Genomic DNA, 19,872 nt, shown 5'->3' on the forward strand with positions numbered 1-19,872 from the left:
TTTATTGTGTATACCACCTCTTTTATTATTAATTACAACAGATATTTACATTGCCCCAAAGTCAAATCTACAAACATAGTATTATCAGAAAATTTAATTTCTTTCCTTGTCCCTGCATTCTATTCCCTATTTCCTCTTTACTCGGCCTATTTTTAAAAAGTTTATTGTTTAATGCTTCCTTTAAAAAAAAAACATAAATTTATATTTTAATTCCTCCTTTTTGAGATAAACAATAGGGTTCCAGTGATTTTCAAAATATTTTAAAGTATTTGGAGTGCAAATATTAAGACTGTTAGTTGACTTTCAAGCCAAAAAGCAAAAAATATTATAATTTTCTATCTTTTTTATAAATAAATACCTTTTAATGGTTTACAACTTGTAAAACCCCTAAGTTGTGATCAAAAACATCTGAGGAAAGCAGTAAATTAAGATTAAAATCCTGACAATTGAAAAAAGGCAATAAAGAGTTTGTGTGAAGATTTTAAGATAGATAGCAAAGGCATTCTTATAGTAAACATTGAAACCTAATAAGCAGAGTGATTTTATTCACAAACCTTTGAACTGATATCTTTTCTCACAGATCGAATTGCACAGAACATCATTAAGTCCCATTTGGAAACATGTCAATATACCATGGAAGAGCTGCACCAGCTGGCATGGCAGACCCACACCTATGAAGAAATTAAAGCGTATCAAAGCAAGGTACTCTGGAAACCACGAGAACCTTTTTCCATGATTACCCTATGTCTGTCTTGCTAATCTCAGCACTATTGGCATGTTGCGCTGGGCAATTCTTTTCTGTAAGGGCATCCTGCAAATTATATGCTACTTAACCATCATCCCTGGCTCTACCCACTAGATGTGTTATCACCCTCACCCACATTTGTGACAACCAGAAATGTCTCCAGATAATGCCAACTGTTCCAAGGAGGCAAAACTACCCTGATTGAAAACCACTGCCCTATTTGAGTGACTACAGAGAGTGTGCCTTCATCAAATGATTTTAGGACATCTCTTGGTGACTTCTTGGGTCAACGCAAGAAGCAGGAGCAATGTAGTAATCATAGCAGTTGTAATCATCACAAACTTACACAACAAATATATGGAACAAAACTTTCTAACTTTTTTTCTTGTCCTACATGTTTAAAAGAATCCAAAAAAAGGGACAGCTCATCCCAAATGATTATTATTACATTATGTTATTTCTTTGGGTTTACTGAAGAAGTTTTTAAGAGGAATTTATTGTTGTTTTCCAGGAGTCACATTATGTTACTTTGGGATAGAGATTCCCAATTACAGGATCTACCAGTAGATGGAATTTTAATAAAATATGTAAATGTGTGTGTATCTAAATAAATGTTTACAATATGCTGATTTTTCTCCACCAGAACAATTAAATCTTAGTACTTTCATATAAATAGGGAAACAAAGGTATTATCTCTGTATGGTCAATAAAAAGTAGAATTCACACATACAGATTTATGTTTCTCATTTCAGAAAATAACCCACAGACTCAAATATATTTGGGGTATTCTATTTAACTTAGGAGAATGATTTGATTTGATGTAATGCCTTTTTCCTCAGCACTCTTTTTATACCAAAAAACAATTTCTGTAGGTCAGAAAAAAAAGACACAACATAAAAATATTACAAATTTAGTGTCCATCAGGTACCCATTAAAATGACGTCATGGAAGCCTGTGAATGAAATCGCTATCCCTCAGTGCAAACCTTTGTTTTTTATATTAATAGTATGTGAAGATAGATTTGTTATTTTCTTTACAAAGTCAGGCTTTAAGTGAGGAGGGAGAAAGAGAGGAAAAAATAGTAAAGAAAATAACGAAGCTATCCTACATTCTATAAACAGTGTTGCTATTATTTTCACCCCAGTACTTTGATAATTGTGGCATATTGACGTCCAAACAGGTCAAAATATTATCAAGGGGAAAAAAAATAAAAGTAGTACCCTCCTCTTTTAAAAGAAACACGTAAATTACCCCCTTGGGCCCCAAGTGACAGGTAAGCACCAGTAAGGCAAACCTGAATGTTCTGTTGACTCTCCATAAGTTGTTTCCCCCATTTACATCCTGTGTCTTCTCTCCTGAAGTCCAGGGAAGCACTGTGGCAACAATGTGCCATCCAGATCACTCACGCCATCCAATACGTGGTGGAGTTTGCAAAACGGATAACAGGCTTCATGGAGCTCTGTCAAAATGATCAAATTCTACTTCTGAAGTCAGGTAAGCAAGAATATTCATGGGAGGCCTATTTCAGACAAGGATGTGGTCGGCCCTTAGCACTGTGTTGGTTCTAGAAAATCCTCCTTCCAATATGCAGCTCGTTTTTACCACCCACATTGTCAGCCAACTCCCAAAGGAAACTCTCAGTAATAAAAATGCCTTGATACTCATTCAGTTCCCCTTTGAAGTCAAATACAATTTTGCTTATTGAAAGTGGAGCTATTAATTGCGGAGGTTGAGATACCCAGCTTGACAGGCAGTGCAAGTAATTAGCGTGTCAAGGTGGCTGAATTGCTGAGCCGGCGCTAAAATGTACTCCTTGCCTTCTGTGAAGGGAAAAAAATGCAGGCTAGCTGAGTTCTGCCTCTGTGGTCATTTCCAATCATTTTAATGAGGATAGCCTGCAGCCAGCACACACCAGGAGAAACTCCACGGTACTCTAATCTTTCCCCACCCTTCCCTCGCACACTCTCTGACACACACAATCGCTTCGTAAGTAGCTCAAGAAACTCTGCATACGATTGACTTTGCAGATGTTATTACCAAACAGGAAAAAGAAATTATTTGTCTTTCTTGGGCCCCTTTGAAAATAGCAAATAAGAACCATGATGGTGTTTATGCAAATTTTCATGGTCCTAGGTCATGGTAATAACAATAACATACTCATATATAAAATAGCATACATATATGTTTATGTTTCCCTATGATATCTCAAGTAGTCTTGTGAGATCTATGTTATTATTTCCATCGTACGGAGGAAGAGGAAAAGAGTCAGAAAAGCAAAGAGCTATGTTCAATATTACAAAACCAGTACATGGCAAAGTTGGAATTTAAACTTGGGCCAAATATAACTGTTATTCTAAGATATTGCTCCTTCTTTACCAAATGATGCAAGTTTATGAAAACCTTGACTGAAGTGCCAAACTGATGTACCATTAATCTAAACCACTGTAAAATTTAATTACAACAACAAGAAAAATCATTTCTTTCACTCTCAAAGCTAAAATTTGGGCAGGGCTCAGCAGGGATGACCTTAACTCTGTTCCATGTGGTATTCACTGAGTCAACTCAGCTCAGGGCAGAGGAATCCACTTTCAGCTTGGTTCACTCATACAACTGGTGGGCTGTGCTTGTTGACAGCCTAGAGTTTAGCCAAGGATCTGGGCTGGGGGCTTCAGTTCCTCCCCATGTGAGACCCTCCATAGACTGCTTGGACTTGCTCACAGCATAATCACTAGGCTCCAAAAGCTAGCGCCCCAAAAGAACAAGACAGAAATGCATAGATTTTTCTAACTTATTTTCAGAAAACACATATCGTTATTTCCATTATTAACCATTAGTCATGAAGGTAAACCTGGATTCAAGGATAGGAGACATGGATTCTACTACTTGATAGGAGAGTGGTAAGGTCCTAGAAAACATATGGGATGGAAGGTATCTATCTGATCCTCTTTGAAAAGTCAAATCTGCCATACTTGATATGTGACCTTGAGCTAAACTCTCTAGATAGCAGTTTCTTCATTTGTAAAATAAAGAGATGGACTAGAAACAATGAACTCCAAACTTGGAATTGCATCAACAACATCAAAGGAGATTATTGGCAGTTCAGTGACATAGGCACCATGAGTCTTATGGAATCCAAATCTCCTGGAGGGGAACCCAGTTCACTGTATCTCTAAGACTCAGACATAACCAACCCATGACTGATGTTTGGAACCACTGAGCCATATAATCTTTAACATCTCTACATGGTGTAAAAATGTTGACTCTAGCACTCTGGTAAAAAAGGCGAGGTACTTAATATTTTCAACCCTTGTGTAACTCCTCCATAAATAGAGCTAATAAACCTGACATAATTATTGTAAGGAGCAAACATAAAAATAAATGTAAGAGGCCAAAGAAAGTTCCTTCCATTGTGTAGATACTTAATAAATGGTACCCATCTACTGTTTGTGTCAGAAAAGCATTCCTTCAATTGATATTTGCTAATTATCCCCTATGTATAAGCCTCTATTCTAGGTGACATACCAAAGACAAGCAGAGAGAAATCATCAAACATACATATAGCAAAGGAGCTAAAACAGTGACATCAAGATAAAGTGGTGCCATAAGACAGGTACCAAAGTTGTAGGCTAATCACCAGTATGATGCTCCCATGTACATCTGTGGCTGCTGAGTCTGGCTGTAAACTTCAACTGCACTACGGGGCAAAAGCCCATTTCTCCAGTAGACATTATGCAGCAGTATTTCCTCAGGATGTTAATAATGCTCAAAGGCAAGAACAATGGTAGTAAACAAATTCATTCAATAAATATTTGCTAAGAACCTACTATGTGCCAGAAACTTTTCTTGGTCCTGGAGATGCAAGAATGAATACAATAATTATGGCTACATATCACTGCAGACAGAGTTCCTGCCCTCATTTCATCAATTGTGAATTCAAGAATTGAAAGTAGCTTTAATATTAGTCAAAAAATAGAGAGAAATGTATTTTCACAAAGTAATGTCTATGCCCTCCAGCTTAGCCACCTATAAAGTATATTTTCTCCTTAATTCCTCATATAAGTATCAAGAGTTCTAATATATTAAGTTGGTACAAATATATTAGGTTTTTGCCATTATGTTTAATAGCAAAAACTGCAATTATTTTTCCACCAAACTAATAGTTATTTTTGAGGAAGAAACTTAAGGGATTTCTGTGTGTGTGTCTGTGTGTTTTAAAGTTCTTGAAAGTCCATTGCCTATACGCAGTAATAACCTCTTTATTATTGAATTTATCTGTATATTTTTATTTTTACTTTTTACTCATAGGTTGCTTGGAAGTGGTTTTAGTGAGAATGTGCCGTGCCTTCAACCCATTAAACAACACTGTTCTGTTTGAAGGAAAATATGGAGGGATGCAAATGTTCAAAGCCTTAGGTAAGTTTCCCTTTGATGAGGACACAATTTTATTAGCTACCATCAGTTTCTCCACTTAGATTGAAATTGGTAAATGAAATGCCTTGATTCTTTGATGTGAACCAGTATCTCATTATTCCATAAGAGATGGACCTGGTGAGCTTCTCATTCAGACGAGCCTCTCCTGATCTTGTAACTGTGGCCCCCAATACAAAAGAAAGAGAGAACCAAGGGCCCTCCTGAGAACAACCCTACTGAGACATCATTCATTCAGAAATAAGTCAAGGCCCAGTGCAGTGGCTCATGCCTGTAACCCTAGCACTTTGGGAGGTCAGGGGGCACAGATTGCTTGATCCCTGGAGCTCAAGACCAGCATGGGCAACATGGCAAAATCCCGTCTGTACTAAAAATACAAAAATTAGCTGGGTATGGTGGCATGCGCCCATAGTCCCAGCTACTCAGGAGGCTGAGACAAGATAACTGCTTGAATCCAGGAAGCAGAGGGTGCAGTGAGCCAAGGTCATGCCACTGCACTCCAGCCTGGCAACAGAATGAGACTCCATCTCAAAACAAACAAAAAAATACAAAAATTAGCTGGGCATCACCAGGTGCAGTGGCTCACACCTGTAATCCTGGCTACTTGGGAGGCTGAGGAAAGAGAATTGCTTAAACATAGGAGGCTAAGGTTGCAGTGAGCTGAGATCATGCCACTGCACTCCAGCTTGGGTGACACAGCAAGACTCCATCTGAAAAATAAATAAATAAAAATAAAATAATAATAATTAGCCAGGCATGGTGACACACACCTGTAGTCCCAGCTACTTGGGAGGCTGAGCAGGAAGATCACTTGATCCTGGGAGGTTGAGGCTACAGTGAGTCATGTTCACACCACTGCACTACAGCCTGGGTGACAAAGTGAGACCCAGAAAAAAAAAAAAAAAAAAAGAAGAAGAAGAAGAAGAAATAACTAGAGATTGATGCTAAAAGAGCTGGGCTGCATTGTAAAACATTCTTTATAAAATCAGCTTCTTTTGGTCAACTTTCTTGTGCATTGTGTCAACCACCAGTCATCCATGGGGGTGACCTCTGATGTTTCTTATGTAAATTTATCATCATGAGTTAAGATACTTAATTAAAAGAGGAGTTCCTCTACTTGTTTCTCACCCACAGAGATTAATTCATGAGGTTCTGGGAGCACAGAGAGCTCATGCCAACCTGTCCGAAATGATTCCAAACCATTCCTGTGGGAAGGCACTAACAGAGTCAGTCTTTGTTTGGAAGTGTTGTGTATCATCACATCCAGTCATCAGTACATGGCATGGATAGCAAGAACATTAGCAAAGATGGGCTGATGCCAGGAAAGGTTTTAACGATTGATGGTGCCATTCGTTCCATATCCTGCCCACGGACACCAAAGAAGGCCACTGCCCTTTCACCTCTTGTGCTGTTAGCTGATATGGCAGCCAACAAACATCAGGGCTGGCAATGTTTCCCTTCTACAGTTGATACACATCCATGTCATCTCTAAGGCTAGATTTTCAGGAAAGGAGGAAAAGCCTTGGCAAGCAACCTCAGTATATTTCCAGCTTCATCAAATAAACATTTACCAGGGATCAGTGTAGAGCTGCAACGTTATTTTGCCAAAATTCACAACAGCTAAGCAACTGATCTATGAGTCATTCATTAGAAGGTAAAAATAAGTAAACTCTAGCTCCTCAATCAAATTCCCAAGGAAATTGCTAACCTGAAGTGTATCTCAACTCTGTTCTGCAAGATATTTCTAACATCTCAATCTAAAAGCCTGAAATACCCTGCATTGCTAGCTTCAAGTGCTACAAAGACTGACAATCCTCAGCCCCTATTGTAATGTTTTTTTCTATGAATATTACCCCTATTGTAAAGGATCCCCAAATCACTTGTTTCATATTCTTTAATGGGAAGTCATTTCAAATTTATAAGAATATAATCAGATTATAGATTCCCAGACAGATGTCACACTGCTCACACACCAAGTCTACTTGTTCGTCATTGGTAATGTTAACTTTGATGGCCTGGCCAAGATGTTGCCCAATTTTCTCATTTTTGATGAGTATCAAATTACTATTTATAATTAGAAACCTAAAAATATATTTTCTAGAAGTCTAGTGTGCACTCAGCTTATTGATTATGAGAATTTTCTTACTCTTGACCCATTTCAAGTTCAAGTATTTTTCTTCAATTTTCCTTCTTCCTTTATAGGTTCTGATGACCTAGTGAATGAAGCATTTGACTTTGCAAAGAATTTGTGTTCCTTGCAGCTGACTGAGGAGGAGATCGCTTTGTTCTCATCTGCTGTTCTGATATCTCCAGGTAGGGCAGTCTCAGTTCTCTTACCTTTTTTAAAAACTTGGATTTATTATTTTTAACGTCGATGACACCTGTCTAAGCCAAAGTGTTCAGGATAAACTTTAGCAGAACTGTGTATTTTTTACCAAGCTTTTGGTATTTTTGGACAATGCAAAGAGAAGTAGCCTCATTTTATTAAAATGACCAATTTTGGCCCAAGCGCAAGAATAGAGCATAGGGTAGGGATCATTCCTGATTGAGATAAGCAGAATTGTTCCTTAACAAATAAAGGAAGACAAATAGTGGCCTGAGTTACAGCCAAGTTCTATTTTTGACTTTAAGAATAAAGTACATAGAAAATAAATGTCCAGTTGGATGAGATGCAGTAGAAATGTACCTAAATGAAAGATCCAGAATGGGGACCTACATAAGTAAAAGAAACACTTTCTACTCTTTAGATACACTTTCTACTTTTTAAATACCTTTTATGGTGGCATCTTTGCCCAAATTCATGTTGGTGTGCTCACGTCAGACAAATGGTGGTGTGTATTTTCTTAGCAATGCATTTGACCTTGAACAATGCAGGGGTTGGAGCACCAACCCCTACATGCAGTCAAAAATCTGCATGTAAATTTTGATTCTGAAAAATGTCACTACTAATAGCCTACTGTTGACGGGAAGCCTTGCTGATAACATAAACAGTCCATTGACACACATTTTGCATGTTAAATGTATTGTATACTGTATTCTTACAATAAAGTAAGCCAAAGAAAATAAAATGTTACTAAGAAAATTATAAGCAAGAGAAAACAGATCTCCTGTTCATTAAGTGGAAGCGGCTCATCATAAAGGTCTTTATCCTGGTCATCTTCATGCTGAGTAGGCTGAGGAAAAGGAGGAAGAGGAGGGTTTGGTCTCACCATCCTAAGGTGGCAGAAACAGAAGGAAAATTTTCATATAAATGAACCTATGTAGTTCAAACCCATGTTGTAGAAGGTTCAAGTGTATCAGGCACTTTAAAAAAAGATAAGGATGGCAGAGGGGAAAATGACTCATACTGAAGGCTGCCCAGTAGAAGAGGAAGAACTTCAGACATGGAGGTAGACATTCTGGTACCAGCTCTGTGACCATTTATCTGTGTGATATTAAACATTTGACCCCTCAGAGCCCCAGTTTCCTCATCTATAAAGTAAGAGGATTGGACTCCATAATAACTAAGACATCTACTAGCTTTAAAATGCACTAAAATGCCAAGTTTTCAAACAATTCAAGGTGTGACAATATTTATGGATAGAATTATAATGAGTAAAATGCTGTTTAAAAGTATATGCCAGGCCAGGCGCAGTGGCTCACACCTGTCATCCCAACACTTTAGGAGGCGGAGGCCGGGCGGATCACCTGAGGTCAGGAGTTTGAGACCAGCCTGGCCAACAAGGTGAAACCCTGTCTCTACTAAAAACATAAAAATTAGCTGGGTATGGTAGTGGGTGCCTGTAATTCTAGCTCCTTGGGAAGCTGAGGCAAGAGAATCACTTGAACACAGGAGTGGAGGTTGCAGTGAGCTGAGATCGTGCCATTGCACTCCTAGGCAACAAGAGTGAGGCTGCGCAACAAGAGTGAAGCTCTGCCTCAAAAAAAAGTATATGCCAGCTTAAAATACAATAATAAATAATATAATCATAATAATATAACAACAATAATATAAAACACATGGCTCTCTAGCCAGAATGAGAATTCAGTTACTTACTCAGCTGTTGTTTGGTTTAATTTTGGGCTAATGGATAACAGCATCACCGACAGTTCTCTATAGAAAGAAAAATAAATTCCTGCCTAATTTTTAAGGTCAAGAGACTCATTCCGTTATCCATTTATTTGTAGAGACCAGATCTCTTTTTTTATATATGCCCTACTATATTTTTCAATGAAGCTGGAAGAAATTAATCTTACCTGTGATCTAAGATTATATATTATAATTTTAACATGTCATTGTAGCTATATTTTCCAATAATACCAATGTCTACAGTTTTTACCTGTTTGGCTTTTTTATTCCTAATATGATTCTTGATGGTCTTATCAGGGTATTTTTAATTTGCTACTGTTTTTTATTTAACCACTTTATCAAAAATGGAAATTAGTTATCACATAGAGTGTTTTTACTAACAGTTTCTTTTATGGCTCTGTCTAAAATCAAGCTGTTCCTCTAGGTCTTTTTTTTTTTAAACCCTAGAAAGTTTCCCAGGCTTGGAAGCACAAAGATAGAAGGAAGAAGTGACAAGAAATACTTTTCTCTGTTAGCAGCCACATGCCAAATAATTTTCCTTCTACCATTTTCTCATTGCATTTGATCATTTCCATTGCGAATAGTTCAATAGAAGACTAAATCTAAGCCTGTGGATCTATGGATCAGAGAGATGGTTTCTCTCTGGTCCCTGCTTGCTCAAAGGAAGCGTTAGAGTCACTCTTCTCTTTGGGTATATTTGTGGCAAGTCAGTAAATTTTAAGCAGCAAATATTTAAGATATGAAATATTAAATACGAATGATCTGTGAAAATGATCACCCTAGAAGAAAAGCTAAGCCTGTTCCTTCTGAGTTAGAAATCAGCTGAGCTGTTTGGCCTTTTTCTAGGGAAAAAAAAAAAAAAACATACTATCACCATTAAATTCTGAGACATTTGGAAGCATGCAATTTGGTTTACTGTATCTAGTGGGGACTCTTTCAGTGCTGCTAGCAGACCCACACTGAAAGGCTTCACGAACTCCAAATACCTCGTTTGCCACCCTGGCTTAGTGCCATATTCAAAAAGAGAGGGAAGACAGATTTCCAGCCTATGTAGGCTCCATCTCCTGCCAGACCACCCCCTATTCTTTCTCCAGGGTCCTGACATAAGAGCCACTGTTTATTCAGCTCCAAACAGCTTAGGGAAGAGAGAGGGAGGGGAACTTAATGTATTCTGATTGACAATTGTCACTGAAAGCTTTTGTACTCACTTACGTAAGGGTTTGCTTAATTGTTGGCTAGACTTGTCTTCATCCTGTCTAGGATTACAGAATCGAGTTTCTCACCTGACCTGAACTGTGTTCAGGAAGATCATGTTCAAGTTCTTTTCCATGAGTATTTGTTCAGCATTTGAAGATTTGGGGTTTCTCTTCAATAAAAGTCCAACCTAAGTTATTGATGCTGGGCTGAATTTTGTCACCATGATGTATAATAAATCTTCTAGGAAGGAAGAGGAGTGTGAAGGAGAGATTGAAGGAGAGAGGGCTTGAGAGAAGGAAAGAAGTGTGGGAGGGAGGGAGAAAAAGAGAGAGGAAGAAAGGAGGGAAGTAAGGAAAGAAGGGAGAGAGGGTCTGAGGGAGGGAGAAACAGAGGAGGAGAGGGAGGAAGGAAAGGAGGGATTATCCTATTCACCATTTAAAAATTCAATATAGGAAAATAGAACTTAGAAGTGAATTTTTGAAACTGATTTGTGTTTATGCTATATAAATTCTAACATAGCTTCAGCTTTATATCTGATGAGAGAATAAGCTGAGAAAAGGAAAAGGGATCCTGAACACCAAAAATATTCCTGTGATTTTCTTCACTTCTATAATTCTTCTTCACAAATCGCTAACTTCTACTTTGAAAGAAAACCTAAGCATATGTCCAAAGCAAAGAGTGAGAGATGTAAATTGTCACAGACAATAAGAAACAGAGAAGCTGATTATCTGAACCATTGTGTCCTTTCCTCCAAACTGATTTCCTATGTCATAATATTGTGCTTTCCTGTCATCACGGTATTGCCTATGAAATACTTCTGTTTTATGTAAATAATGACATGTCTTCAGAAGCAACTTATAACTAAGTAATATGAAATGAGTCTGAAACTTGGCACATATATATGTGGGTGAAGCAAAACATAGTTGATGTTCCCTCCACTTATCCACTCTTTCTTTCATCAGACCGAGCCTGGCTTATAGAACCAAGGAAGGTCCAGAAGCTTCAGGAAAAAATTTATTTTGCACTTCAACATGTGATTCAGAAGAATCACCTGGATGATGAGACCTTGGCAAAGGTAGGTTCCCAGATCACAGAGCCACCACCACCAAAAGAGAGCGCAGTGAGTGAAAGGGCTTGCTTATAAATCAAGGGAAATTTCTCAGCAGCAACAGTTTCTGAAAGTTACCAAAGACTGCATAAATTTTAAGGTACGCAATTTAAAAGAGAGACTAGTGAATTGAAATCTCTTGCAAGAGGGCTTTCTTCTAGAGGGATGATATTGACAGATCTGAACCCAAGGCTCAGGAAGACAAATGAAAGAAGCCAAAGGTATTTCATCAGAACAAACACTCAAAGCAAGGAAACAAGTCTTCAAAAGTCATATGTATAGAAAGAGAGGGCTTTGTGCCAGTTCAGGAGCCAGGTCTTGAAGAAAGTTCAAAGTAGATAAATTTTTATTCAAAATAAGAAAAAACCATCAAATGATGAGAATTGTTGCACAGAGGGGTGGACTACTGTGTAAAGCAGTGAGCTCTGTGTCATAGGTCACATTCTAGTAGACACTACCTAGCCACTTCTCAGGTATGTTATAAATGACAGTCCTACCCAGAGTGCAAGATTAGACTGATGGCTTGTAAATTTCACTTCAATACTAATCTCTTCATGCAAGGCTTGCCCTGAGGTTCTTTCAAAATGGGGAAGTTTCCCTGGAGCAAAATGCATGCAACATGCCATCAATTTCTTGATTCAGCTTAATTAAAAACGATCTTTAATAAGAGCACTGAAAAAAATTGTTTACCAAAGTAAAATAATCACAAAAGGAAAAGATAATTCTCCATGATTGATATTCAGCATTATTTTATATCTTAAAGTATCTTTGATTTCTCAAGAACTGAAATTTTTGGGCAGCCAGGATTATCTTAGATGTTAAAGTATCTTTGATTTCTTAAGAACTAGAATATCTTAGAGGGTAAGAAATTAAGAAATTGAGCTCATTCTTGGTTAAAGATCATAGGAATCCTACTCTTTATATTTTTATCATTAAAACCTTCCCACTCTGCCCTTGAAGTTCTTTGTTTCAAAAAGGGGGATGGTAAAGATTCTATTTGGAGATACCATCAGATTTTACTTTGCACATACAGAGTACTGCTATAAAAAAACCTCCATGAGTTAAATATGCTGCTTCATTATGGTAACATTTTGTTAAAATTAACGCATCACTAGCAAGAACATTTCCACATTATAGAGCAATAGTTCTCTTTGACATAACTTTTCATTTATTAGGTGGTCAAGGACAATTCACCTACTCTCTGCACCTGTTTTCTCCCAGTCAATAGCAGAACTTCAACATGCTTTCAGATTCACTGGGCAGAAAAGACAATAATGTAAATATATGCATGTGTCTGTATAGTTGCTTGGTAGCATATATGCATAAATACATCTTGTTAATTAATGTGGAGGGATGTTTTCTGCATTTGGGATCTCCTGAAGACTTTTGTCCCCATATTTACCATCCTAAAATTAAAATCTTGAAAAAACATGAAGTTAGATGAAAATTCTTGCTATTCTGCTTGCTTGCGAGGTTTGTCTGCTTGTGTGAAAACCATGGTCTCATCATCTATAAAATGAAGATTACAATTTCTTCTCCTGTACAGATGTGTTGTGATGTTCAAATGAGATGCTAACACATTGTGCAATTGTGATTGTTACTCCCCTAGGAGGATAAAATATTTATGCTTGCACCACTTTCTACCTCCCACTTCCTTGGTTATGATTTGAGGTATGCGAGGTAGGAAAGAAGACTGAAATTGAAGAACAAAAAGTATTTGATGGCAAGAAAGAAAATTACGTCGACTGTAGATCATCTTAACTTCTCTTTCTCCATCTTTAGTTGGAAAAGTACACAATTCAGTTCTTATTGACAGGAAATGTTGCAAAGCTGAGAAAACATTAGAAGAGAATGATTTCTTGGATAAAACTCACTAGAACCAAGTTACAAGGCATTTCTTCTATAGGCCATGTGCAGATACTGGGTTTTTGTGTTGCCCCTTTCTTGTAACAGTCATCATTCTAATAGGATGTTAACTGAACTAATGCGGACTGACCATGAAACTGAATCAGAGCTGAATTTTCATTTGTCACAGCTCTGATCTCTGTGGCTTCAGAGAAGTCACTCCATGTGTCTAAGTCTCACATTTGTCCACTATCAAATGCTGGAGGGTCAGTAGTATGGAATGAGACCCATTAGCACCTAACTGCCTTAACACCTGGCAAAATGTACCATGACTGTCTAGGATGCCCTCTCATCAAATTCCCCAAAAGAAATATTTTATTTAAATGTGAGAGAAACTGTTTCATCCTACCATGGATTCTTCTTATCTTTTCAGAAAGGCTCCTTATGCCATCGTAGTCATGGAGCTCTTCTGCCTTCCGCAATATCTCTAAAACAGTGAAGGTCATTCTTAATATTTGATATTCATAGACTCCCTTGGAGAGTCTATGAATAGGTTGTGAAAGTCTCTAAAAAAGATGCACATGTGCCCAAAATGTTATGTTGAAGCCCAGGGGCTCCGATCAAATCTCCGGTAAGTAGAGGGTACATCTGCCTTCTGTGACATGTGCAAAAGATTATTTCTACTGCTGACCTGTAGCGGTATTAACCCTGAATAGGTGTCAACACACATCAGGTTAGAGATACACAATCATTGAACTTCACATCCTGCAAGAGCAATCTTCAACACTTTCTACATGTCTACGTCCTGAAATTAAAGTTCAGGTAGCAGTGCCTTCTACTTTAGGCCAAACTTTAACCTTAGAAGGTTTGAAAATTCAGGGATTATGTACCCATTAACTAGAAGATTTCAATCCCCATGTGTTATCCTGTGTTTTGGTATGGGGGGAGGAGTTAGTTAGGGAAAAAAATCCTATTAAAGAATCTTGTTTCCTCTCATCAGCATAATGATGATACAAAGCATATTTATAATAAATCATGAAAGCCACCCACTAGCTGAGTGTCCCTGGACATGCAACTTTAACTCTCTATGCCTCAGTTTCCTCATTTGTATGATGTCACTAAAGATATACCAATATCATATGGCTATTTTGAGAACTAAATGAGATAAAATATAAGTAAGCTGCCCAGTCCGTAATACATATATAAGTACTGTTATTGTGTTGTAGCTATTGTTGTTGACAGAAAAAAAAATTGTTTCGGCAGAGAGATTTTTATCTAAGAGATGGCATATTTGAGCTAATCACTGATAGGTAAAAATTATTTCAAAAGATGGACGTTGGGAAGTTGGAGAAGTGCAGGATGGCACTCCAAGTGATGAGGGCAATGGTATGGAGGTAGGAAAGCATAAGGTATATTCAGGCTATAAATAAAAGTTAGATTTGGCTGGATCCTGGATTTAAGAAGCCAGGAAATGAGATAACACTGGTCACTTTCACTAAAGCTCATGAAAAAAAAAAATACATACATATATATATAAAATAAATATACATATATATTTTTAAGCCCCATATGACTAGAGGAGGCAGCCCATCTGTTCTCTGGGCTTCACTTTTCTCGTCTGGGAAATGAGTAGGTTGGACTGCATGGTCTTTAAGGTCTCTTCAGTATTATATTCTTTGACTCCCTCAAGAGAAAAACAAAGGTTCCTCCCGACATCTTGTGTTGCCCTCCAATGTCCAGTCCAGTGTGACTGTTTTAAGGACTTTTTTTGATATTTTACTGTTATCATAAGTGAAGAAAAAGACTGATTTTGCCAAGTCTTATGGATCCAAATTAGTACTCAGTGCGCTATGGTCATTTAGTTTAGAATGACGTTCCAGCCTCATAGCTGCAAAGCAAACAATGTGTTCAGAGCCCGAGTCCAGAGGTCACCGTGCCTGTCAGGCTTCAAGGAAGAGCTCCATGACTTGTGCTTTGGATGATGCCATGACTCACTTTAAGAGGTTTACTTCCTCAGGGAAGACTGCTGTGGGGATTAGGAACCTGTGATACTCTTTCCCCACTTAGCTGAGAACAGCAGGGCCACTGCGGGTAGAGGAGAGAGGGTGCGAGATAGGGCAGCAAATGTTTGAACTGTAAAGACTGTTGGTGCTTCCATTCTAGGGTTTTCTCTATTAAAGTCACTGAGTCTGCCATTCTTGTTGCCCTGACCAGAGATGCAGAGGGTGGAGGATAAGGAAGGCCAGTCCAGCTGGGGCCAGGCTGTGGTGGTGTGCTCAAGGCCAAGGCCAAAGCTTGGATCTGTGCTGTTTTGCTCACATCTTGTCCTCAGATGCATGCGTCCAGCCCTTTCCCAAACGCAGCCTCCACGTCAGGCCCATACTGGAGCCTTGCCTTGTGTTGGCCTTCCCCAGTCCAGCCCCTCGTTTTGTGCCTCCTGGTTAATTAGAGTCATGAAATATTGTTAGATAGCATATTTATTTTTCCCAGCACTCCTGAAAATAGATACAACACTCCTGGAGGTGTGTTCTTGCCCAAAGCCGTATTGAGAAGTTTGAAAATAGCTAACTCTATAACAACACATATATCCAACAGGAAGGCATAGAGAACTGCTGATATCCCTCAGAGGCAAAGCCCACTCAGCTCACCATATGCAGGCTTAGAGAGAATGTTGCTTTTTATTTTCCCACAACTGTAACATTCAGCGAGTACCATGCCTTCAATTCACTTCTGAAAACATGTTCAAGTGCTTGTGCCTCACCATGTGCTTCACATGCAAGCTTTCTAGGAATCATGGGCCACCCAACACCTCTGGGTAGTTTAGATCCATAGCTTTATGCTGGTAAATCCTTTCTAATTCTTCTAGGATGTAGAAGTGTCTATAGTTACTTTGCTGAAGTTCACAATCTCTCTCTTTCTTCCTATTTCTGGCTGGCCAGAAAGTTATATCCTGTCCCACACAGGGCTTTCTCTTTTCCTGTTATTCTTCCTAAGCTCCTGCTAACCATGTAGATGTCCTAACCACACACCTGCATCCATAAGGTATTAGTGTAGTCCAACGTTATGTCATATTAATGAAAATGCAGTAGGAATCTAAAGATAGCCACAGGAAGAGAATATCCTGACTTAGAAGAATAACCGAAGCCTGTGCTGACAAATCTGTCCCTTTGAAGTTCATCTTCTCAGATCGTTTGCTTGATTCACTGCCATTGCCAAGTGGGCCACAGAGGAGACAGACCTTCACACAGCTGAACCCCAGAGTAAACACTAGGCCTTTCTCCAAGTCAGAGTTCTCACAAAGACATACTCCATCCAGGCTACAAAATAGAGAGAGGAGATTGATCTAACCATGAATTGTCAGGTGTAAAAAGTCCACCCTTCCCCATCAGGCACCTATCCCATTCCAACAAGGCTCAGGAAGAAGAGAAAGAGAGGGCTTCCCTTTATTTCCTGACTTCTAACCGACTATGCCGTGGCCAGCACTGCCTTGGCCAAGATTCTCCTTTCTAAGTCTTTAGACTTATATATACTCATTTCAAAGAGTTAGGATTTAAAACAAAATGGAAAATGTCATTCATACTTTTTATGATTATATGTTGAAATAACAATTTTAGGTACTTTGAGTTATATCAAATATATTATAAAATTAATTTCACCTGTTTTTTTTAACTTTGTCTAATGTGACTGCTATAAAATTTTAGGTTATATCTATAGGCCACATTGTATTTGGACGTGGCTGGTCTAGAATCTCTGAAGTTCAGACAAGAGGGAAATTCACCTCCCCTGCCTACACCAGAGATGTTCTCTTGTTTCCATCATTCTGTCTGAGCAAAATCCTCTTATCCCAGTGAGGGAACTGAGCATTACCTTCAGCTTTCAGGTGAGACACTATCTAGAGTATACAGCCTTCACTTTGCAGGATACAATGATAATGCACTATGTTAATACAATATCATAGCCACAGCTTTCATACTGCAAAAGAAACATTCACATGGAAACAGGGCAAAGTAAGAAGTGTTTCTAAAATTCATTTTTATCATTTTCATTCACTCAATAAATATTTACTGCAGGTCAAATATGCAAGATAAATAAACATAAATGAGACACAAGTTTACATGGTGTGGAGAAAAAAATCAAATGCCTCAATGACGACAATGAAAAGAAATACATGATCAGAATCATATGACTGATAAAAAAGAATGGTGAAAGTTGAAAGGGATTCAGCATTTACTATGTGCCAGGCCCTGTGCTGATAGATTCTAAATAGATTGCCATTTAATTTTTAAAACTATACTCTCATTACTTGAAACTTCGAGTGATTATGTATCTTGCCTAAGGGTAAGCAGCTTCTCAGTCGGAGAGACAGAATTTGAACCCAGTTAAGCCAATTCCAGCACCTGAACTCTTAATGGTTGGGCAGCTACTCCTAAATGTTTGAGAGGCCCAGAAAATGTCTATTTCTAGCTCAGGCCTCTGCACCTTCCCAGGGAGAATTGCAATAAGTTGAGCCTGGAAAGGTACATGCCAACAGATTTACTAACTTCTTAATTTCTGTATATTTCTAGCATAAAGATAACAAAACTGTTTCATCAACATGAGAGAGAAGCTTGTCTTTCTATTATAACAATAATGAATTGCTAAAAAAAAAAAAAGTTTAAAAGATAGAAGGCTTAAAAAACCATATTTTGCATGTTAATTGAAATTGTACTTGAAAGAAATCATTTCTGGTCACATTGGGAGTGCATTATAATTCAGATTTAGGAAAAACAGTCTTGTTGATTTGTAGATGGAGTCTATGGACCAAACACTAATTGAGAGATCAATGAAATTTGCAAAAGGTCATTTACAGTGATTTTTATTGCTCTCTCATTGAGATCAAAACAGACTTCACTATGATTAATAATGAATGGGCCAAGCGCCATGCATAGCTCATGCCTGCAATCCCAGAATTTTGGGAGGCTGAGGTGGGCAGATCACCTGAGGTCAGTTCAAGACCAGCCTGGCCAACATCATGAAACTCCATCTTTATCAAAAATATAAAAATTACCCAGGCAAGGTAGCAGGTGCCAGTAATCCCAGCTAATCAAGAGGCTGAGGCAGGAGAATCACTTGAACTCAGGAGGCAGAGGTGGCAGTGGGCTGAGGTCACACCACTGCACTTTGGCCTGGAAGGCAGAACAAGACTCTATTTAAAAAAAAAAAAAAAAAAAAAAAAAAACTGGGCGTTATATTAGAATTTCTATCAGGTGGGACTAGAGATTGGGTTCCCTTTCGTCTTAAATAGCACAATCTGTCTAATCAGCACTTGAGGAGCCCCTGCCCAGATGATGTGACTCAGGGTTTTAGCCTCCCCATTACCATTTCTATTTGGTCAGGATTTTGTTTTATACTTTAAAATGCCTATACTTTTAAAAAGTATAACACACATAGTTAAAAGTTCCCAAGTTGGAAGTACACACCTAGTGAATTATCACAAAGTTAGCATACCAGTGTGACCACTGCCAAGGTAAAACTAGCATCCCCAAAGCCCCCCTCAGGCTTCCTCCCAACAGTAAATATACTTTAAAATAATGCAAGAATAGGCAAAATTATAGAAAACAGTTCAACAGATCCCCTAAGTTTTTAAATTTCAAATCTAGACTGAAGAAACATAGCTCTCTCCTGGGACAGTTTTCTGCTTGAACCTGCATTTATTATGAATCGGTACTACAGGCCAGGTGCAAGGAGACAATGGTGAATAACACATGGTGGTTTCCTTGAGAAACTCCAGTGAGAAGCCAGATTATGTCAATATATTCTACTGTTTATGGTTTGTTGGCACATACTATAGGTACAACATCCAGAAATTCCAAGGGTTGTCCATCAGATTAATGGTCTGTAAATGAGAAGGAAGGTTTTGATACTACTACTCATTCAGCAAATTGCAAGTTGATGTATTCATTAAGACTCTTTGGTGACAGGTAACAGGACTCAACTCTAGGTTAAGGAAAAATATAAAACATAAAAATAAAATAAATACTGAAGCAGTATCTCACAGAACCCAAGGTCAAAAATGCAGCCATCAATCAGGAAAGTACTAGAACAACTAATTGGGAAGCCTTCTGAATTCTTCATCTTACACACTCTTTTCTCTGTAGGTATCTACTTCATTCTTCTCCCTCTCTGAGTACCAGTTTTCTGTGCATCCCTGAGCCACGTGATGAAATTGGCTGGCTCTTTGCTCCTTAGGTTACTAGTAGTTTCTGCTACAATTAGAAAGTAACTTGCTGACTCTCAGTCTGGTTTCCTATTGCAACCCTAGCTGAGTCAAGTGTCCACTTCCACTTTGGTCAGCCATGCCCCAGGGTAAAAAATACAGGCACTGCCACATGGATGCTAAGGATGGATGGTGGGGGCAGGGCTTATGACCTACAAAGATATCTCAAGTTTAATGTTATAATTCGAATCCAACTAGGTTTGGCTCAACAAAAACCAAAAAAA

The 19,872-nt window shown here is 38.3% G+C and overlaps 1 protein-coding gene across 4 annotated transcripts in view; it reads left to right on the top strand.

Annotated features, from left to right (window-relative positions):
• Positions 1–19,872, top strand: part of RORB (RAR related orphan receptor B) — a 189,243-nt gene that overhangs the window by 159,258 nt on the left and 10,113 nt on the right. For all 4 annotated transcript variants that reach the window (XM_017543235.2, XM_037743736.1, XM_037743737.1 and 1 more), the window contains 5 exons: positions 581–702; positions 2,107–2,239; positions 5,051–5,158; positions 7,376–7,486; positions 11,402–11,514. In XM_017543235.2, the coding sequence (XP_017398724.1) occupies positions 581–702; positions 2,107–2,239; positions 5,051–5,158; positions 7,376–7,486; positions 11,402–11,514 (587 nt within the window). The remainder of the gene's footprint in view (positions 1–580; positions 703–2,106; positions 2,240–5,050; positions 5,159–7,375; positions 7,487–11,401; positions 11,515–19,872) is intronic.

The sequence above is a fragment of the Cebus imitator genome, unplaced genomic scaffold (assembly GCF_001604975.1).
Source record: "Cebus imitator isolate Cc_AM_T3 unplaced genomic scaffold, Cebus_imitator-1.0 Scaffold150, whole genome shotgun sequence".
Lineage (NCBI taxonomy): Eukaryota > Metazoa > Chordata > Mammalia > Primates > Cebidae > Cebus > Cebus imitator.